General features: G+C 40.3%; 1 protein-coding gene across 7 annotated transcripts in view; it reads right to left on the bottom strand.

The window, feature by feature from the left end:
• ATP8B4 (ATPase phospholipid transporting 8B4 (putative)) overlaps positions 1-14,855 on the bottom strand; it is a 252,542-nt gene that overhangs the window by 13,240 nt on the left and 224,447 nt on the right. For all 7 annotated transcript variants that reach the window (XM_027067227.2, XM_053224036.1, XM_015063454.3 and 4 more), the window contains 2 exons: positions 6,245-6,328; positions 3,290-3,535 (listed from right to left, as the gene is read on the bottom strand). In XM_027067227.2, coding sequence (XP_026923028.2) covers positions 3,290-3,535; positions 6,245-6,328 — 330 coding nt within the window. The remainder of the gene's footprint in view (positions 1-3,289; positions 3,536-6,244; positions 6,329-14,855) is intronic.

The following is a 14,855-nucleotide window of genomic DNA, read 5'->3' as shown; positions in this document are numbered from 1 at the left end:
GTGTGCCTAACTACCCTATAAGCCCAGTAATAATTGTGTTGTAGGAAATGCTTGCCCCATGTTTTTCATGGTACATTCACAAATGCCTTTATTGAAAGTAAAATAAATAAATATTTGATTCAGGAAATAAGTCTAGTGGATCCTAGTCCTAAACCTGCAATGCAGTCACTGTGTATCCTGGGCAAATCATGGGCCCCAGTTTTTTGTATCAGTATTGCCTTAAATTATACTGTTATGGTTTTGACATATGACCACCAATTATTTGAAACTCTGCTAAGAAATGGAGCTTAATTCTCCTCCACTTGAACATATTGGGCTAGATTTAGTGACTCACTTCTAATGAACAGAGTATGAAAAGGGAAACATAGTTTAGAATGAAGAAACCTGAAGAACATCATCCATATAAGTAAATGAGGTCACCATCACCGGTAATAAGTCATGCTGATATCACATGCTCCCTGATAGGATATGACAAGAAGGGCACAGCACCTCTTTGTGAATCTTACCCCAAATCCACAATCTCCATCTATCCCTAAGAAAGGATTGGACAAATCCAGAAAAATTCTACAAAATACCTGATCACTAGTATCCAGAAGTATCAAGGCCATGAGGGACACCTAGGTGGCTCAGTCAGTTAAATGTCTGACTTCGGCTCAGGTCATGATCCCACGGTTAGTGAGTTCAAGCCCCAAGTCAGGCTCTGTGCCGACAGCTCAAAGCCTGGAGCCTGCTTTAGATCCTGTGTCTCCCTCTCTCTCTCTATCCGCTCCCCCTGACCCCCCCCCCCCAAGCTCTGTCTCTCTCTCTCAAAAATAATTAAACGTTAAAAAAAAAAAGTATCAAGGCCATGAAAGACAAAGAAAGACTGTATAAAGTCAGAGGTTATAGGAGACTAAGGAGACATTACAACTAAATGCAGTGTAGGATACTGAAACAGAAAAAGGTTGTTAATGGAAAAACTGAAGAAATCTGAATCAAGTCTGTACTTCAGTTAGTAGTACCAATGCTAATTTCATAGTTTTAACAATTGCACAATGGTTATTTAAGATGGCAATGTTAACATTAAAGGCTAGGTGGGTTAGGCCATGGTTACCCTTGAGGAGCCAGAAGGCAGAAAATCAATCTTGGAGAGACAATTGGCCCATAGGCCTGAATCAAAAAGACCTGGATAGCCCCACCCATACCATCTTGAATGAGGGACCAGTGGTTACTTTGAGTCCTAAGGAAGAAGCCCCTCTGAGGAAGCAAGGGTATCATTTTTATAAAGCCCTGATAGCAAAGGTAAGTAATTTTGAATAATTTATTTTTAAAACTCCAAAAGATGGAATATAAAATTCTTTTTTGTGAATAAAAAAAAGTTTTTAAAATATAATTGTTTCCGTGGCCTCCAAAATTGTGAAAAAGGAGAAAGGTAACTGTGATACCCAACAGAAACTATGAATTTTACAGGGAAAAGAGCTTCTAAATCTAAAGTTAATATAAAAACACATCGCTATAATAGCATATAAGAAAATAAACTATGGAGGGGCAAAAGGAAAAAGAAAAAGATATGTACAACTATCAAAAGGCTTTATTTAATTAAAAAGGTAACATTAACCAAAAATTGTAGAATTCATTATGAAAAACAACTTCACTAAACATGCAATGCCTATCATATCTACAGTGAATTTTCCAGGTAATTTTTTTTATCCTTACTTACATAGCAGATAATGTTAATGACAGTTTGAAGAATATTTCTCATTTGATTTTTACTTTAGATACTGGCCTTTTATCTCAGTTACTACCTTTAAAATCATCTTTTGGAGCACCAAGTAACAAGCCTGACCTGGTGAATAAGCTGTTACCACTAAAAAGATGTTCCACAACTGTCCTCCCCATCAGAAGGAGAATCCAGAAAACTGGAAATGTGCCCTCACGGCAAGGAGTAGATCACCTATGTCTCTAGGCTAGAAACATAAAAGTATACATAGAGCCTGCTCAATGATCAAAATGCAACAAAACAGGTTGGAGTGTCCAGTACGGTAGCAAGAGCTATAAGAAACAATGGAGCAGCAGCTCCTTGTGAGGTGATATACACCTTGCCCCAGTAATGGACTGTCATGATGAATGTCTTAACTATGTCAGATGCTTCCAAATCACTCCATTATTTCCCTCTCTACCACAGAACTGACCTAGACACGGAAGATTTGCAAAGCAACAGCATGCTTTATTTAGTTGTGAGACAGACAAACAGAACTCCTTTTGAGTGGAGAAATCTGGTTCTGCTTTTGGATACTACCTGTCTCTGAATTTTGAACTCTCAAGATGTCAAGTGTTAGATCGCTTTGGTATAGATTTCATGATACTCACTTGGACCAAGGAATGGCATAGACATCCTTTAAAAGCAATATGTTTGCATTTGGTTCATTTAACATAATAAATGTTTATTTTTAAGTTGTGAAGAGAAAGTCTGGGGTTTAATGAGATTCTTTGTTGAAAATGAGCAGCTAAGATTTGTAAAAAAAAAAAAAAAAAAGATTGTTTATAGGATAGACAAAGGACGGCCCAAAGGCAATTTAAACTCTAAAAACCAAGTCCTTGACTGATATTTGCTCCTTAAAAAAATAAAACAAACAAAAAATACAACAGGTCACATTGCTTGCTGTATCCACCCAGAGGTACAGATTTTAATGAATAGGAATGAACTTCTGTGAACTCTAACTCAATAGTGAATGGTATTGTCCACCATTTGCATTAAAAAGGAAATAGACACAAACTCAAGATGCCCAGTGAAAGTTAATGGATTATTAAAAATCATACCTACCCGAAGAGCTTCTCTGAGTTTAGGTTCAGATATGCCAAAATATAACACTGAACCTCTCAAATAATTTCATAGATATGTATTGCCAAATAAACTTTAAGTTTCACTTTAAAACCTGGAAGTTATTAAGCCTTATAGAAATCATGGGAAAGTTTCTGTCTGTTATTGTTGGAAAACTTTCCTTTTTCAAACACAAGAAGGAAGCAGTAGTATAATCATGTATGCATACATACAATGTTCAGCCCTAAGAAGTGATTAATTGTGAGGTCTTTACTAACACAGAGATTATAGACACCTAATGCTAATCTCCCACATCTGGTTATTTATGTTACAGCTTTCTGTTTTCATCTCAAGATGCATAGTTAAAAAGAAACTCCGGGATTCCTTTAGGATTATTTTTCCCCCCAACAAGTAGACAAAATGAGTCAATAATAAAAATGGATTTTAAAAGTTGTAAAGCCATCAAGTTATTTTCAGCAACAGGGTTACCTGCACACTGACCACAATGACCAACGATGTAGCCATGGTAACTGCAAAAGACTGGTAGTCAGCAACGTGCTGCCCATCATCTCCGGCCACATTGTAAAAGGCTCCATAGGGTATGAAGAAAAGGGCCAATGAGGTGTAGATGCCATGTGCCATGCAGATAAAAAATTTACGCTTGTTAAACAGCAGATTGAGCTGTCCAGGTTCATAGAGCTGGGGATAGTCCATGCTGTTCTGGTCATCCACATCCTGTCAATAAAGTGTTACTTCAGTGGAGAAGGCTTGAGAAGTCAGGGAGGCCCTGAATTCGCCATCTCAGGAAATGGCAAGTGCAAGTCTAAGCATACCCTAATAAACACTATTAATTAGCTTGCTTTCATTCCCACAATAATACAGAAGATAATAAAATGATCCCTATTTTACACAAGAGGAATTTGAGTCTCCGAGAGTCATGAGAGATCATATAGCTCTTATTGCATAGCCAGAACTTGACTTGCACCTAGATCCTTAGCTTCAGACTAAAGTTTCTTTTCTCTGCTTTCCTACAGCCACACTCACTCCCAGAATGCTCTTGCAGCCAATGGGGCTCAGGGGTTAATTGCCAAGTCAGTGAGTGGTAGTGACCAGGAGATGGCAGCAGAGAGCCGCAGAGTAGGACCTGGCCAATCTGAGTCCCCAACTGTGTGACAGGAGGAAGAGCAGAAGGGAAACAGGGAAAGGGGGATTGGGGGAAGGTGGGGGGGTGGGGAGGAAGCTGAGCCTGAAGAGCTGAGTGTTCTACACAGTGAGGATTCCAACACCAGCTGTTTGACAGAAATAATGTAGACAGAATGAGAAGGTATGTGTGGCCCCAAAAGTATCTTGGGAGAAATTAAAACAGTGCTTTTCAAACTTAATATGCACATAAATCATCTGGGGAGCAAATGATGATTCAATAGGTTGGGGGTAGGGCCTGAGACAGCATTTCCAACCAGCTCCAAAGTAATGCTGATGACCAGTGAGCACTAAAGCCAAATGCCCAAACCAAAAAGGATGGCAAGGCCTGACCACCGGGGACATCAGAGGACCATGAGTAGAGGAGAAGCACCCAAAATGGGAGCAACATAGGCATGAACTCTGGGGGCAGACCAGATTCCCTTCCCTGCTTGTGGGATGGCCCCAGCCTTGTTGAATGGGGTTCTATGATGAATACTGACATATTCTCTTTAGGAGGTCCCATTTTGAAATGCTGCTGGTACTTCCTTCTCTGGTCCAGTGACTGGTCAAATGACATTCAGAGGCTTTGAAACCAGAAAACCCTGAGTTCAAACCCTAGTTCTGCTGCTTAGCAGGTACATAATCTTACACCCATTATTAACCTGTCTGAGCCTCAGTTTCCTGATCTCCAGACATGCAAACAATAGCACCTCCCTCACAGGACCACTGTCATGATTAAATTCACGTATTCAGCAGTGTTACTGCCACACCATAAGTAATAAAAAAAAAAAGATGCTTCTATAAATAATAACAAATAAAATAATGTTATACAATAATAATAGCATAGCAATCTCAGACTCAGGTGGCCTGGCACTAGGCTGAGTTCTGTCACACACCGGCTGTCTGGCTTTAGGGCAGCAACTTGAGCCTTGGTTTCCTCCTTATAAAATGAGCAGATCATAGGTGATCACGGAGGCCTTACAGCATAACATTTCATGATCCTGTGATCTATGTAGGGGCCAAAGTTGACAAAGTAAGAAAGGAGAGGGGCAGACACTTAACTTGATGGCAATAAGGGGCCTTATTATATTTTTTTTAGAATTGCACAATAACCATCTTTTCCCAGAAACTGCTTTATTTTTATTATTTTATTCCACATTCTGGGCAGCTACAAAGCACTGGGAAAAGAAACGCTTGTAAACACAGGCACTTGGAAATGAATGTGCTTAATCCTTTACATCTAAGGTCTTTAGGAGTTCGTTATGTTTTTATAGAATTCCACAAAATATGTTGTTCACAAACTGCCCTTTTTACATACAAGAAGTGAGACAACTAACTACAAAGGCACAGAATGGGAGGGTGGAGTGAGCTCACAATGTGACAATTTATATTTTGAAATAGACAGCTTTGAGCCAGAAAAATGAGGCCTAGCAAACGGGTCTAACAGCAGCCTGGAGAAAATCTGGTCTCTTCAAATATACTTCCAAAATAATTTTTTTTTTAAATAATACATTCTAATTGTGCCATGGAAACTCCTCTGGCTAGCCTTCCACTTCCTCATAGGCAGCCAGACTTCTCCCTTCCAGGAAGTACCTTCCAAGGCAATGAGTATGACAAGGATCCACCATTTTTGTAATTGATTCCCTCTCCTCTCAAGCAATTTGAGCTAGAAAAAAAGACTGTCCCTTCTTTCCATGGCTGTTGGGCTTCATGTCTTCCTCTCCCATTGGCAGGGTATTCCACTGACCTCTAGTTCCTGTTCTGGGCTGTGCTGGCCAAGGAAATCTCACCACAGATGCTGGCCATCTGCAATCCAGCAGGTTCCATGATTTTCTATCACTATGTGGTTCTCTGCATTCAGAGGCTAATGTAGCATTTCCCAGCATGTGAACCACAAGGCACTAGTTCTGAGGCATATTAATAGGTGCTATATGAAAAATAAATAAATAGAAGTAAAGTCCTATAAACCTGGGAAATGCTGGACCAACATAAAATTAGAGGCCATTTCATGTAGGATGTCTCAGAGCCTTTAAAGCAATAATGTGGGGTGTGAGTCTCAAAGAAAAGAGTAGCCAAACTTTGATCACAGGACCGTTTCGGAGATGTGGGGGATCTGGAAGGGTTTCTGATCCACGCAACATGTATTCAAACAACTGAAATTCTAGGACTTTCCATGACTTGCGTTTTCTACTTAGAATCTAGAAACAACTAAAAAGCATCAAAAGAGTAAAATAAGTTATAAAGACAGAAAAAAATACATACCTGGTCAAAAATCCCCATGGCTAAAACAGGAAGTGATGTGTAAACAATGTTAAAAAGGGTAATGAACCACTGGTCGTAAACGGTCTAAAAAGAAATAACATGTCAGTGAGAAACACCATTCACAGAAGAATATTCACTTTTAGGCTCTTGAATTAAATATCTCAATCTCCTGCGATGCATGAGAGTTAGATATTAGCAACAGACAGACATGAGTTCTCCCCTGACTCTGTCTCTTATCATCCCTGCTGTCTCAGTAGGATACTAGATCCCTCTAAACTTCAACTTCTTCATCTTTAAAATAAAGCCACGCTCTCCTTGCACAGCTACCATGGAGACGAAAGGAGATCACATATGCAGAACACCCAAGACACCACTAGACACATAGAAGGCCCTGGCCCTGTGGGGAGCTATTGAATTTTTCAGGTTCTCAATGGCTTTTATTTAAAAAAACCTTTTTTTTTAACGTTTATTTATTTTTGAGAGAAAGAGACAGAGTGTGAGAGGGAGACACAGAATCTGAAACAGGCTCTGAGCTATGAGCACAGAGCTGGACGCGGGGCTCAAACTCATGAACCGTGAGATCATGACCTGAGCTGAAGTCGGATGCTCACCCGACTGAGCCACCCAGGTGCCCCCTCAATGGCTCTTAGAGTAAATCTAATGATCCGATCTAAGTGATAAGTAAAGGACCCACTAAAATATTCAGAGGGAGATGCAGAAATGAATGTGTCAGCCCTACCCTGTGTTCAAATGGAGAGTTTTTTCTTGGGAGTGGTTTAAAATAAAGTGGGAATGGAGCTAGCTGCTCAGTATACTGGGTATAAACGAGTTAGACAAATAAAATACCCCATACACTTGTACAGAGTACTTCCTTGCATGAGCCTCACTGAAAATTGGTGAGGCATGTGAAACTGTTGTTGTATTCCCATTTTGTTGAGAACTACACAGACATGTAGAAACAAAATGTAGTAAGTATTGTAGAGCTTATCACTGGAAAAGGCAAAACCAAAACCTAGGTCTCCAGCTCCTAACCAATGTCTGTTCTACCACTCTATCATACATTCATCCATCCATTCACTCAATATTTATCAAAAATCTATTTTGTGCCAGGTGCTAGGTTTTAGGCAACGGTAATTCAACATGCTATAATCAGACACAAATTCTTCATAAAATTTGCATTCTAAGGGTGGCAGAAAACAAGCAATAAACAAGCTATATATACATATATACAAGTGATAAATACTAGAGAAGAAAGGCAGATAGGAAAGGTAGATAGGGAGGGCTGTAATTGTAATAAGGTGACTGGCAAAAATGTCACTAAGAAGTGACACTGAGAAAAGATCTGAATGAAATAAGGGATCTAATTATGCAGCTTTCTGGGACAGGAGCATTCCATACTACAAGTAGATCCCAGGAGAAATCCCCAAGGAAAGATAGCATCTGTTCAGAGGACAGCAAGGCAGTCCAATTGGATAGAGAAGAGTGAGTGACCTATAGGGAGAATAATGGATGTCAAAGAAAGAAGGAGTTGGATCCTATGTAGGTAACTATGGCTTATTCCCTAAGTGAAATGGGAAGACATTAGAGAATTTTGAGCAAAGGGATAACCTGATCTAATTTATATTTTAACAGAATCACTCTGGATGCCGTGCTGAGAACAGACTGAAGAGGGGCAGTGGTGGAAGCTGAGAAACCAGTTAGGAGACTACTGCAGAAGCCAGATGAAAGAGGGAAGTCAGGTGACCAGCAGGGAGAAGTGCTGAGTTTTGAATATATTCTAAAGTACATGTTCTTCTTAGGGGAGTTCAGAAAGCAATGAGGAATCTTAAATGCAATGTTCTGGACAGAGGACCTAAAGGTAGTTTCCATACAGTTATGTAAATAAGGCAATCCATTAAGTTATGTCCTGTGTGTGTAGATTATACCAAAGAGAGAATATTTTGGTTTCTTTACTGCTAAATATGGATTTGGACTACCCTATCTTAGCGTCATTGTTTATTCTTGAGATGGGTGTATATTTATTCAAGAGAAGGAGAAATGAAGGCCAATTTTCAAAGGCCAAATCTCAACCTGGACTATTTTGCTGAAGTTCCACAGGTGGCTTTATTCAACACTGAATAAACCAAACACTGAAATATATTGATTACTGTTTTCTGAGCAAGGTTAGCCCTGTGGGAAGATGTAAGGACCATGGACATTCCTGCTGTCAATCATCTTGGAGAGAGTTCAATGTCAGGGCAGGAAGAAAAATGAGAACAGAAAAGAGAAAACGAGGAGTGGGGTAGATGAGAGAGGAAAGAAACTGTTTTATTCTTTGTGTGTCTCAGAGTTGAGGCCTGGGATCCATGTAGGAAAGATCTGTTCAACATCATTCTTTTTGAGGTTAGGTCAAAAATAGGCAGAAAAGTTGAATTCTACCACCAATAAATAGCCAATACAGGATTTAGATGAGACAGCATCATTGGGGACTGCTATCAACAAGAATAGGGTTATGACTCAGAATGGCCACTTCTAATTACCAGTTATTAAGTTCTCTAATTGATCATTTACTTTCATAATCCTTTGAGTCCTGTTAAACTGTATTCTTTGAGTCTGTCTGAACTCTGCTATAAGGATTTGAAAAGGTGTCCTATGTCTAGTAAATATATTATTTAACAACAGGCTCTTAAAAAAAAAAAAGGCCCAATGTGGAGCATTTGCCAATTTCCATGGTGTAAATATTTCTCCCATGGCTCTTTATGCAGTGATATCACGTCCATCATATATATCCGATAGACATAAATAACCTCAGCTGCATAAATAGTAAAACATGGCAAAATGATTAGAAAGTGATGAGTTTTGAGGATTGATAAACTTTGTTTCAATATTATTTATTTATTTTTAAAATTTACCATCAAGTTAGCTAACATACAGTGTATACAGTTTGCTCTTGGTTTGGAGGGTAGATTCCTGTGATTTGCGGCTTATAACACCCAGTGCTCATCCCAACAGTGCCCTCCTCAACGCCCATCACCCATTTCCCACCTCTCCCACTCCTCCCATCAACCCTCAGTTTGTTCTCTGCATTCAAGAATCTCTTAGGTTTAGCTCCCTCTCTGAAACTCTTTTTTCCCCTTCCTTTCCCCCATCGTCCTCTGTTAAGTTTATATAATTCAATTTTTAGTAATAGCTGTGTTTAAACACTGGCTCACATAATTTCTCAAAACTAAACAATTATCTTTATGAACCAATATGGACCAGTTCTAGCATACCCCAGCCTATGTCCACGCTTGGAACAAAGTAACACAGAACACCAACAGCCATCTGGAGGATTGCAGACTCAATGTGGCAAAAGAAAACCTGCAGAATGGCAGGGCAGTAGCCCAGAGCTTCAGACAACCATGAGAAAAGAATGGAAGAGCTAGCTCATCATCAATACCCTAACCCTCAGGGTATTTTAGCAGAGGTCTCCGAAACAAGCCTGGGTTTACGGTGTTCAGTGTTCGTATAGGATGAGGGCATGTGCCATGCAATTGATTTATAACAAACTGCCCACTGAAGATAATGAAAAAAAGTTGAGAAAAAAGAAAGCAAAGCACATCTCTATCAAAGCATCAATGAACTAACAATACAGAAGGAAACTGCCTGTTAAGATCAGGGAGAGAATCAGAACTTAAGAACTACTTTAAGGTCTAGGAAAATGTTCTCTTTCTCCAGAGACTGTTTGCTTCCTTCTAGCAGATGCTGAGGATAGAAGGCTTGATGTTTGGGGGACCAGCCAGCTGTCCTGTCATAGTGAAGCCTGTGACCCTATTGCCAAGAGGCTTCTCTTGGGTCCCAGCCCAGAGTGCAATGTGTTTCATGAAGATCTCTACCCTTGATGGGCATGAAACTTGTCCTTCTAGTCCTAGGCAACAACCAGAAACAAATGATGATGAGCTTCTCAGCTGCCTCCTATAGACAGACCATCAACACTCCCAGGGCCTGTGGCTCAGAGCAGTACACACTTCCAGGCACCCAGCCCAGAGCGGGAATGTTAACAGGGTCCCACACACCAACTCCTATCTACCCTGAGAGTCCACCAGAACTGTTGCTTGGCCTCTCTTCGCTTTCTTCGGATGAGCAACAATTCCACTTCTAGATACACGTTCAGAATATCTGCCTTCGTGTACCAGGAGAGACAAGAAAATGCTCATAGCAGCGCGGGTCATAATAGCCCCAAACCAGAAACAACCAAAACATTCATGAGGAGTGGAATGGAGAAAGACATTGTGGTATATTGATATAATGGAATACTATAGAATAGTGAAAAGCAAGGAACTACACCTATATCACACACACACACACACACACACACACACACACACACACACACACACACCCCACAAGGGCACCTGGATGGCTCAGTTGGTTAAGCGTCAGCTCTTGGCTTCAGCTCAGGTCATAATCTCACAGTTTGTGGGTTTGAGCCCTATGTCAGGCTCCATGCTGACAATGTGGAGCCTGCTTAGGAATCTCTCTGGTGCGCATGCGCACTCTCTCTCAAAATAAATAAGTTTAAAAAAATACAAATGAATTTTAAAAATATAGAAGGTTGAGCAAAAGAAGCCAGCCAAAGTATGGTTCCATATTAATAAAATTCAAAAATGTGTCAGTCTACTCTGTGTTGTTTAAGGATTCATGCTCATATGGGAAAATTTTAAAACAAAGCAACAAAGTGATGATAAAATGTCAAGGTAATGGTTATCTCTAAAGAGTTGAAAAAAGAGTATAACTGAGAAAAAGCAAGGGGAGCCTTGGAGGTTTGGCAAAGTTCTGTTTCTTGAAATGGATGATGGCTACATGGGTGTTCATCCTACAACAATTTGTTAAGCTGTCATTTGAGTATTACACACTCTGTGGATTCATTATATTTTACCATAAAAAAGGAAATATGTGGCCTTTTGTTTTAGTCATTACCTGGTGATACTTTGGACACTGGGAGGATTTTAAAAATCCTGATGCCCATATCACACTCCAGGCCAGTTCATTCACTGTCTTTGAGGGGTGGGATGATCTAGGCATTGGTAGTTTTAAAAAATTTCCCAGGTAATTCCACTGTGAAACCAAGATTGACAATTTTGCTTGCCCCTATCAAGAAACAAACAAACAACAACAACAAAACAAAAACCCTGACACAAATCAACTATTTGATGATGACATCTGAATTTCATTCCCCGATATATCAATTCATGTTATGATTACAGTGGAAAATGTAAGAGGGGAGAAGCAGTCAAATTGAAGTCTTATAACCCCAGGCAGAAACTGATGTTGTAAAATCACCTCTTCCTCCACCTCCTCCACCATTCAGCTTCCACTAGCTGAGAAGAGATGATTTCAGGTATTAGGAAGAAAGAAAGAATCTGGGAAATTATGGCACAAAGTGCCATCATTACTACAAACAGGTTAGCATTAAAACCTATAGTTATTTGGCAGTGGCATTTGCAAGCTGGTAATCAGATTTGAAACCTCATATAATAATTGTAACAAGAGAGGACAGGAAAGGAAGGGTCAGTAAAAATAAAATTTAAATGAGTTTTTGCAATTTCTTGGAAGATTTTTTACTGCCACTCAGAATCACAGTAACAAAAATAAAATTAGCTGATCCTTACTGAGCACCTGCTATGTACCAGGCACTATTTTAAGCGTTCAACATATACTGACTCGTTAAGTCCTCACAATGACCCTATGGGATTGGTACTATTAGCAGACCTCAATTTAAAGATGGGGAAACTAAGGCTCATCAAGGTTAGGAGACTGTCCAACGTCATCCCCCAACACAAAGATTTTCAAAGTGTAGCCTAGGGAACTTTTAGGAGATCCACATGTCAGGACTATTTTCACAATGATACTAAGCAGTTATGCATATTTCATTTTCACTGTCATTCTCCCATGAGTGTACATGACTTGTGATATCATAACCAACTGAACACAGAAGCAGATATGAGAACCCAGCTGCCTCCTGCAGTGCCAATAGTAAGAAATGAAGTATAAAAAATGACTCTTCTCACTAACTTGTTTTTTGTTTTGGAAAATACAATCTTTTTTTTTCATTAAAATATGTCATTTAGGTAAACATGTCATAGGTTCATTTTTTTAATGAATTAAAAGGAACGTTTAAATGTTTTCTCCTTTTTAATTTCTAATATGACGAATATCGATAGATCCAGTCCTCAGATCACAAAGGTTTGAGAACTGCTGGCAGAGCAAGTGCCAGGACCATGTTCCTACCCTGGGACTCTGACTTCAGCCTTCACAACACTGACCACCACATGAAGCCACTTCTCTCTATCCATGGTATCCTTTGGCAAGTTTCCTTAAAGGCCGGTTCCTCACACTGCTTTATTTGGTTGAGAGTATACAAGAAATACAATTCGTATGCTGGTTTTTGTCATCTTAAATGATAACGTTAGCATTTACCCAGGCCCAAACCCTCCAATGGCTTCCCATTTCACATGAGATGGAATCCAGACTCTTCCCAGACGCCTAAAGCATTTCCTGATCCCATGGCTGCCTTCCTCTTCAGCCTCACTCACCACACCCCCTCCCCTCCCTCAGCCTCAGCTTCACTGATTACCTTTCTCTAGGACTGGGTTCATTCCTGCCTACCTCAGGAGATTTGCACTTGCTATGCCCTTTGCCTGGAATACTTTAACCCCAGAGTATCCATATGAAAGTTTCCCCTGAACACTCAGGTTGAACTCCATGAGACTTTTTACATGACCCCATTCTTTTTTCAATGACAATTCTGAAATTTTCTTACTGATTTACTTCTTTATTATCTGTCTTTATCCCACTAGGATATAATCTCCATGCAACAGAGACTTATTTACATCTGTAACTCCAGTGCCTAGAACATTGTCAATGGTAGGTCTCTATAAATATTTGCTGAGTTAATTACTTTACAACTTTTTGTAAACGTTACATGTTTAACTTGCCACTAAATGTTGACCCAAGGATGTGGCACAGCTCCTCAAACTCAGTATGTCCAGACTTGAACTCATTCTCACACCACCTTAACCAGGCCCTCTTCCTATGTTCCCTGTATCTGTTTCTGACACTGCTACATTCATCCCAGAGCCCCAGCCAATAATCTGCTATTTCTCCTTCTCTCCAACACCGCACATCAATTTAAGCCCCAAATCCCACTGACTTAACCATTACACATAGCTTGTGTTTCTGCCCAGCCCTTTACCTCTGTGACTTTCCTCCTGATGTCCTCCCTTCTAGGATGCCCATCTTCTTATTCCTCAACTGCTTCACTATGATTGATCTGGAAGGGTTGGCCCAGGAACAGATCTTCCAGGGAGCCTTTCTGAGCCCTGCCCACTCCTACCCTCTAGGCTCGGGTTCCAGGCCACTCCTTGGTGGTCCCATGACACACACCTCACTGCTTCATAATTCAACTTGCAATTATTTATGTGAGATAGAGGGCATGTATAAGTGGGGGAGAGGGGCAGAGGGAGGGAGGGAGGGAGGGAGAGAGAGAGAGAGAGAGAGAGAGAGAGAGAGAGAGAGAGAAAGAGAATCCCAAGCAGGCTCCACACTGAGTGATGTGGGGCTTGATCCCACGACCTTGGGATTATGACCTGAGCCAAAATCAAGAGTTTGATGCTCAACCAACTGAGCCACACAGGAGGCCCTATGCACTGATTTCTAGTCCCATCCTACTAGGCTGAAAGCTCCTTGGGATCATGTTATAGGATTTATTCATCTGTGGGGGCCCAAGAACCTACATCAGTGCCTGGCACGTGGCAAATATGCAACACAAGGATGCTGGTGTGTTAAGTGTAAGGGCATTGGAATCAGACAACAGAACTGTGTGTCCTTCAGTAACATACTCAGTCTCTCTGAGTCTTAGGTTCCTAAGTTATAAAGTGGGGATTTGAGGGAGGCCTTTAATATTCAACCAAATGAACAAATGCCAGTACAGCAGCACCTGACAGAGAGTGCTCAGTTAGTGAACACCTTTATCATATATGGAAAGGAGGGAGGGGAAGAGAAAGGGAGGAAGAGGAGGAAAGGAGAAAGGAAGGAGGGAGGAGCATTCAAGGTTCCAAGCTTTGAGTGGTAGGTTTAATGAATAAAGAAAAAGGTATATTTCTCCACTAATTATAATTATGAAAATACAATTCTTTATTGCTACAGCCACATTTATTTTTATAATAAACTACTATATTAATGAAATCAATAGAAAATTAGGACAAGATTTAAAGGAAATGAATTATCTTGATAAGCATCTTCCTTATGAAAACTTAATTATATCAATCACTCTTCAGCTCTAGTTTTGCCTCAGGCTCTACCAAAATGTGTTAACCTGAGTCATTCACCAAAAAAAAAACAAAAAAACACCTTCCAGGGGTGCCTGGGTGGCTCAGTTGGTTGGGCATGTGACTTCAGCTCAGGTCATGATCTCACGGTTCATGAGTTTGACCCTGCATCAGGCTCCATTCTGACAGCTTTGGAGCCTGGAGCCTACTTCAGATTCTGTGTCTCCCTCTCTCTCTGCCCCTTCCCTGCTCACACTCTGTCTCAAAAATAAACAAACATTAAAAAAAAACTAAAACAAAACAAAACAACACCTTCCTGGGTG

Source organism: Acinonyx jubatus, chromosome B3 (genome assembly GCF_027475565.1).
Source record: "Acinonyx jubatus isolate Ajub_Pintada_27869175 chromosome B3, VMU_Ajub_asm_v1.0, whole genome shotgun sequence".
In the NCBI taxonomy this organism is placed as follows: Eukaryota; Metazoa; Chordata; class Mammalia; order Carnivora; family Felidae; genus Acinonyx; species Acinonyx jubatus.
Note: the sequence above shows the minus strand (reverse complement) of the source record. Positions and strands in the feature narration are given on the sequence as shown.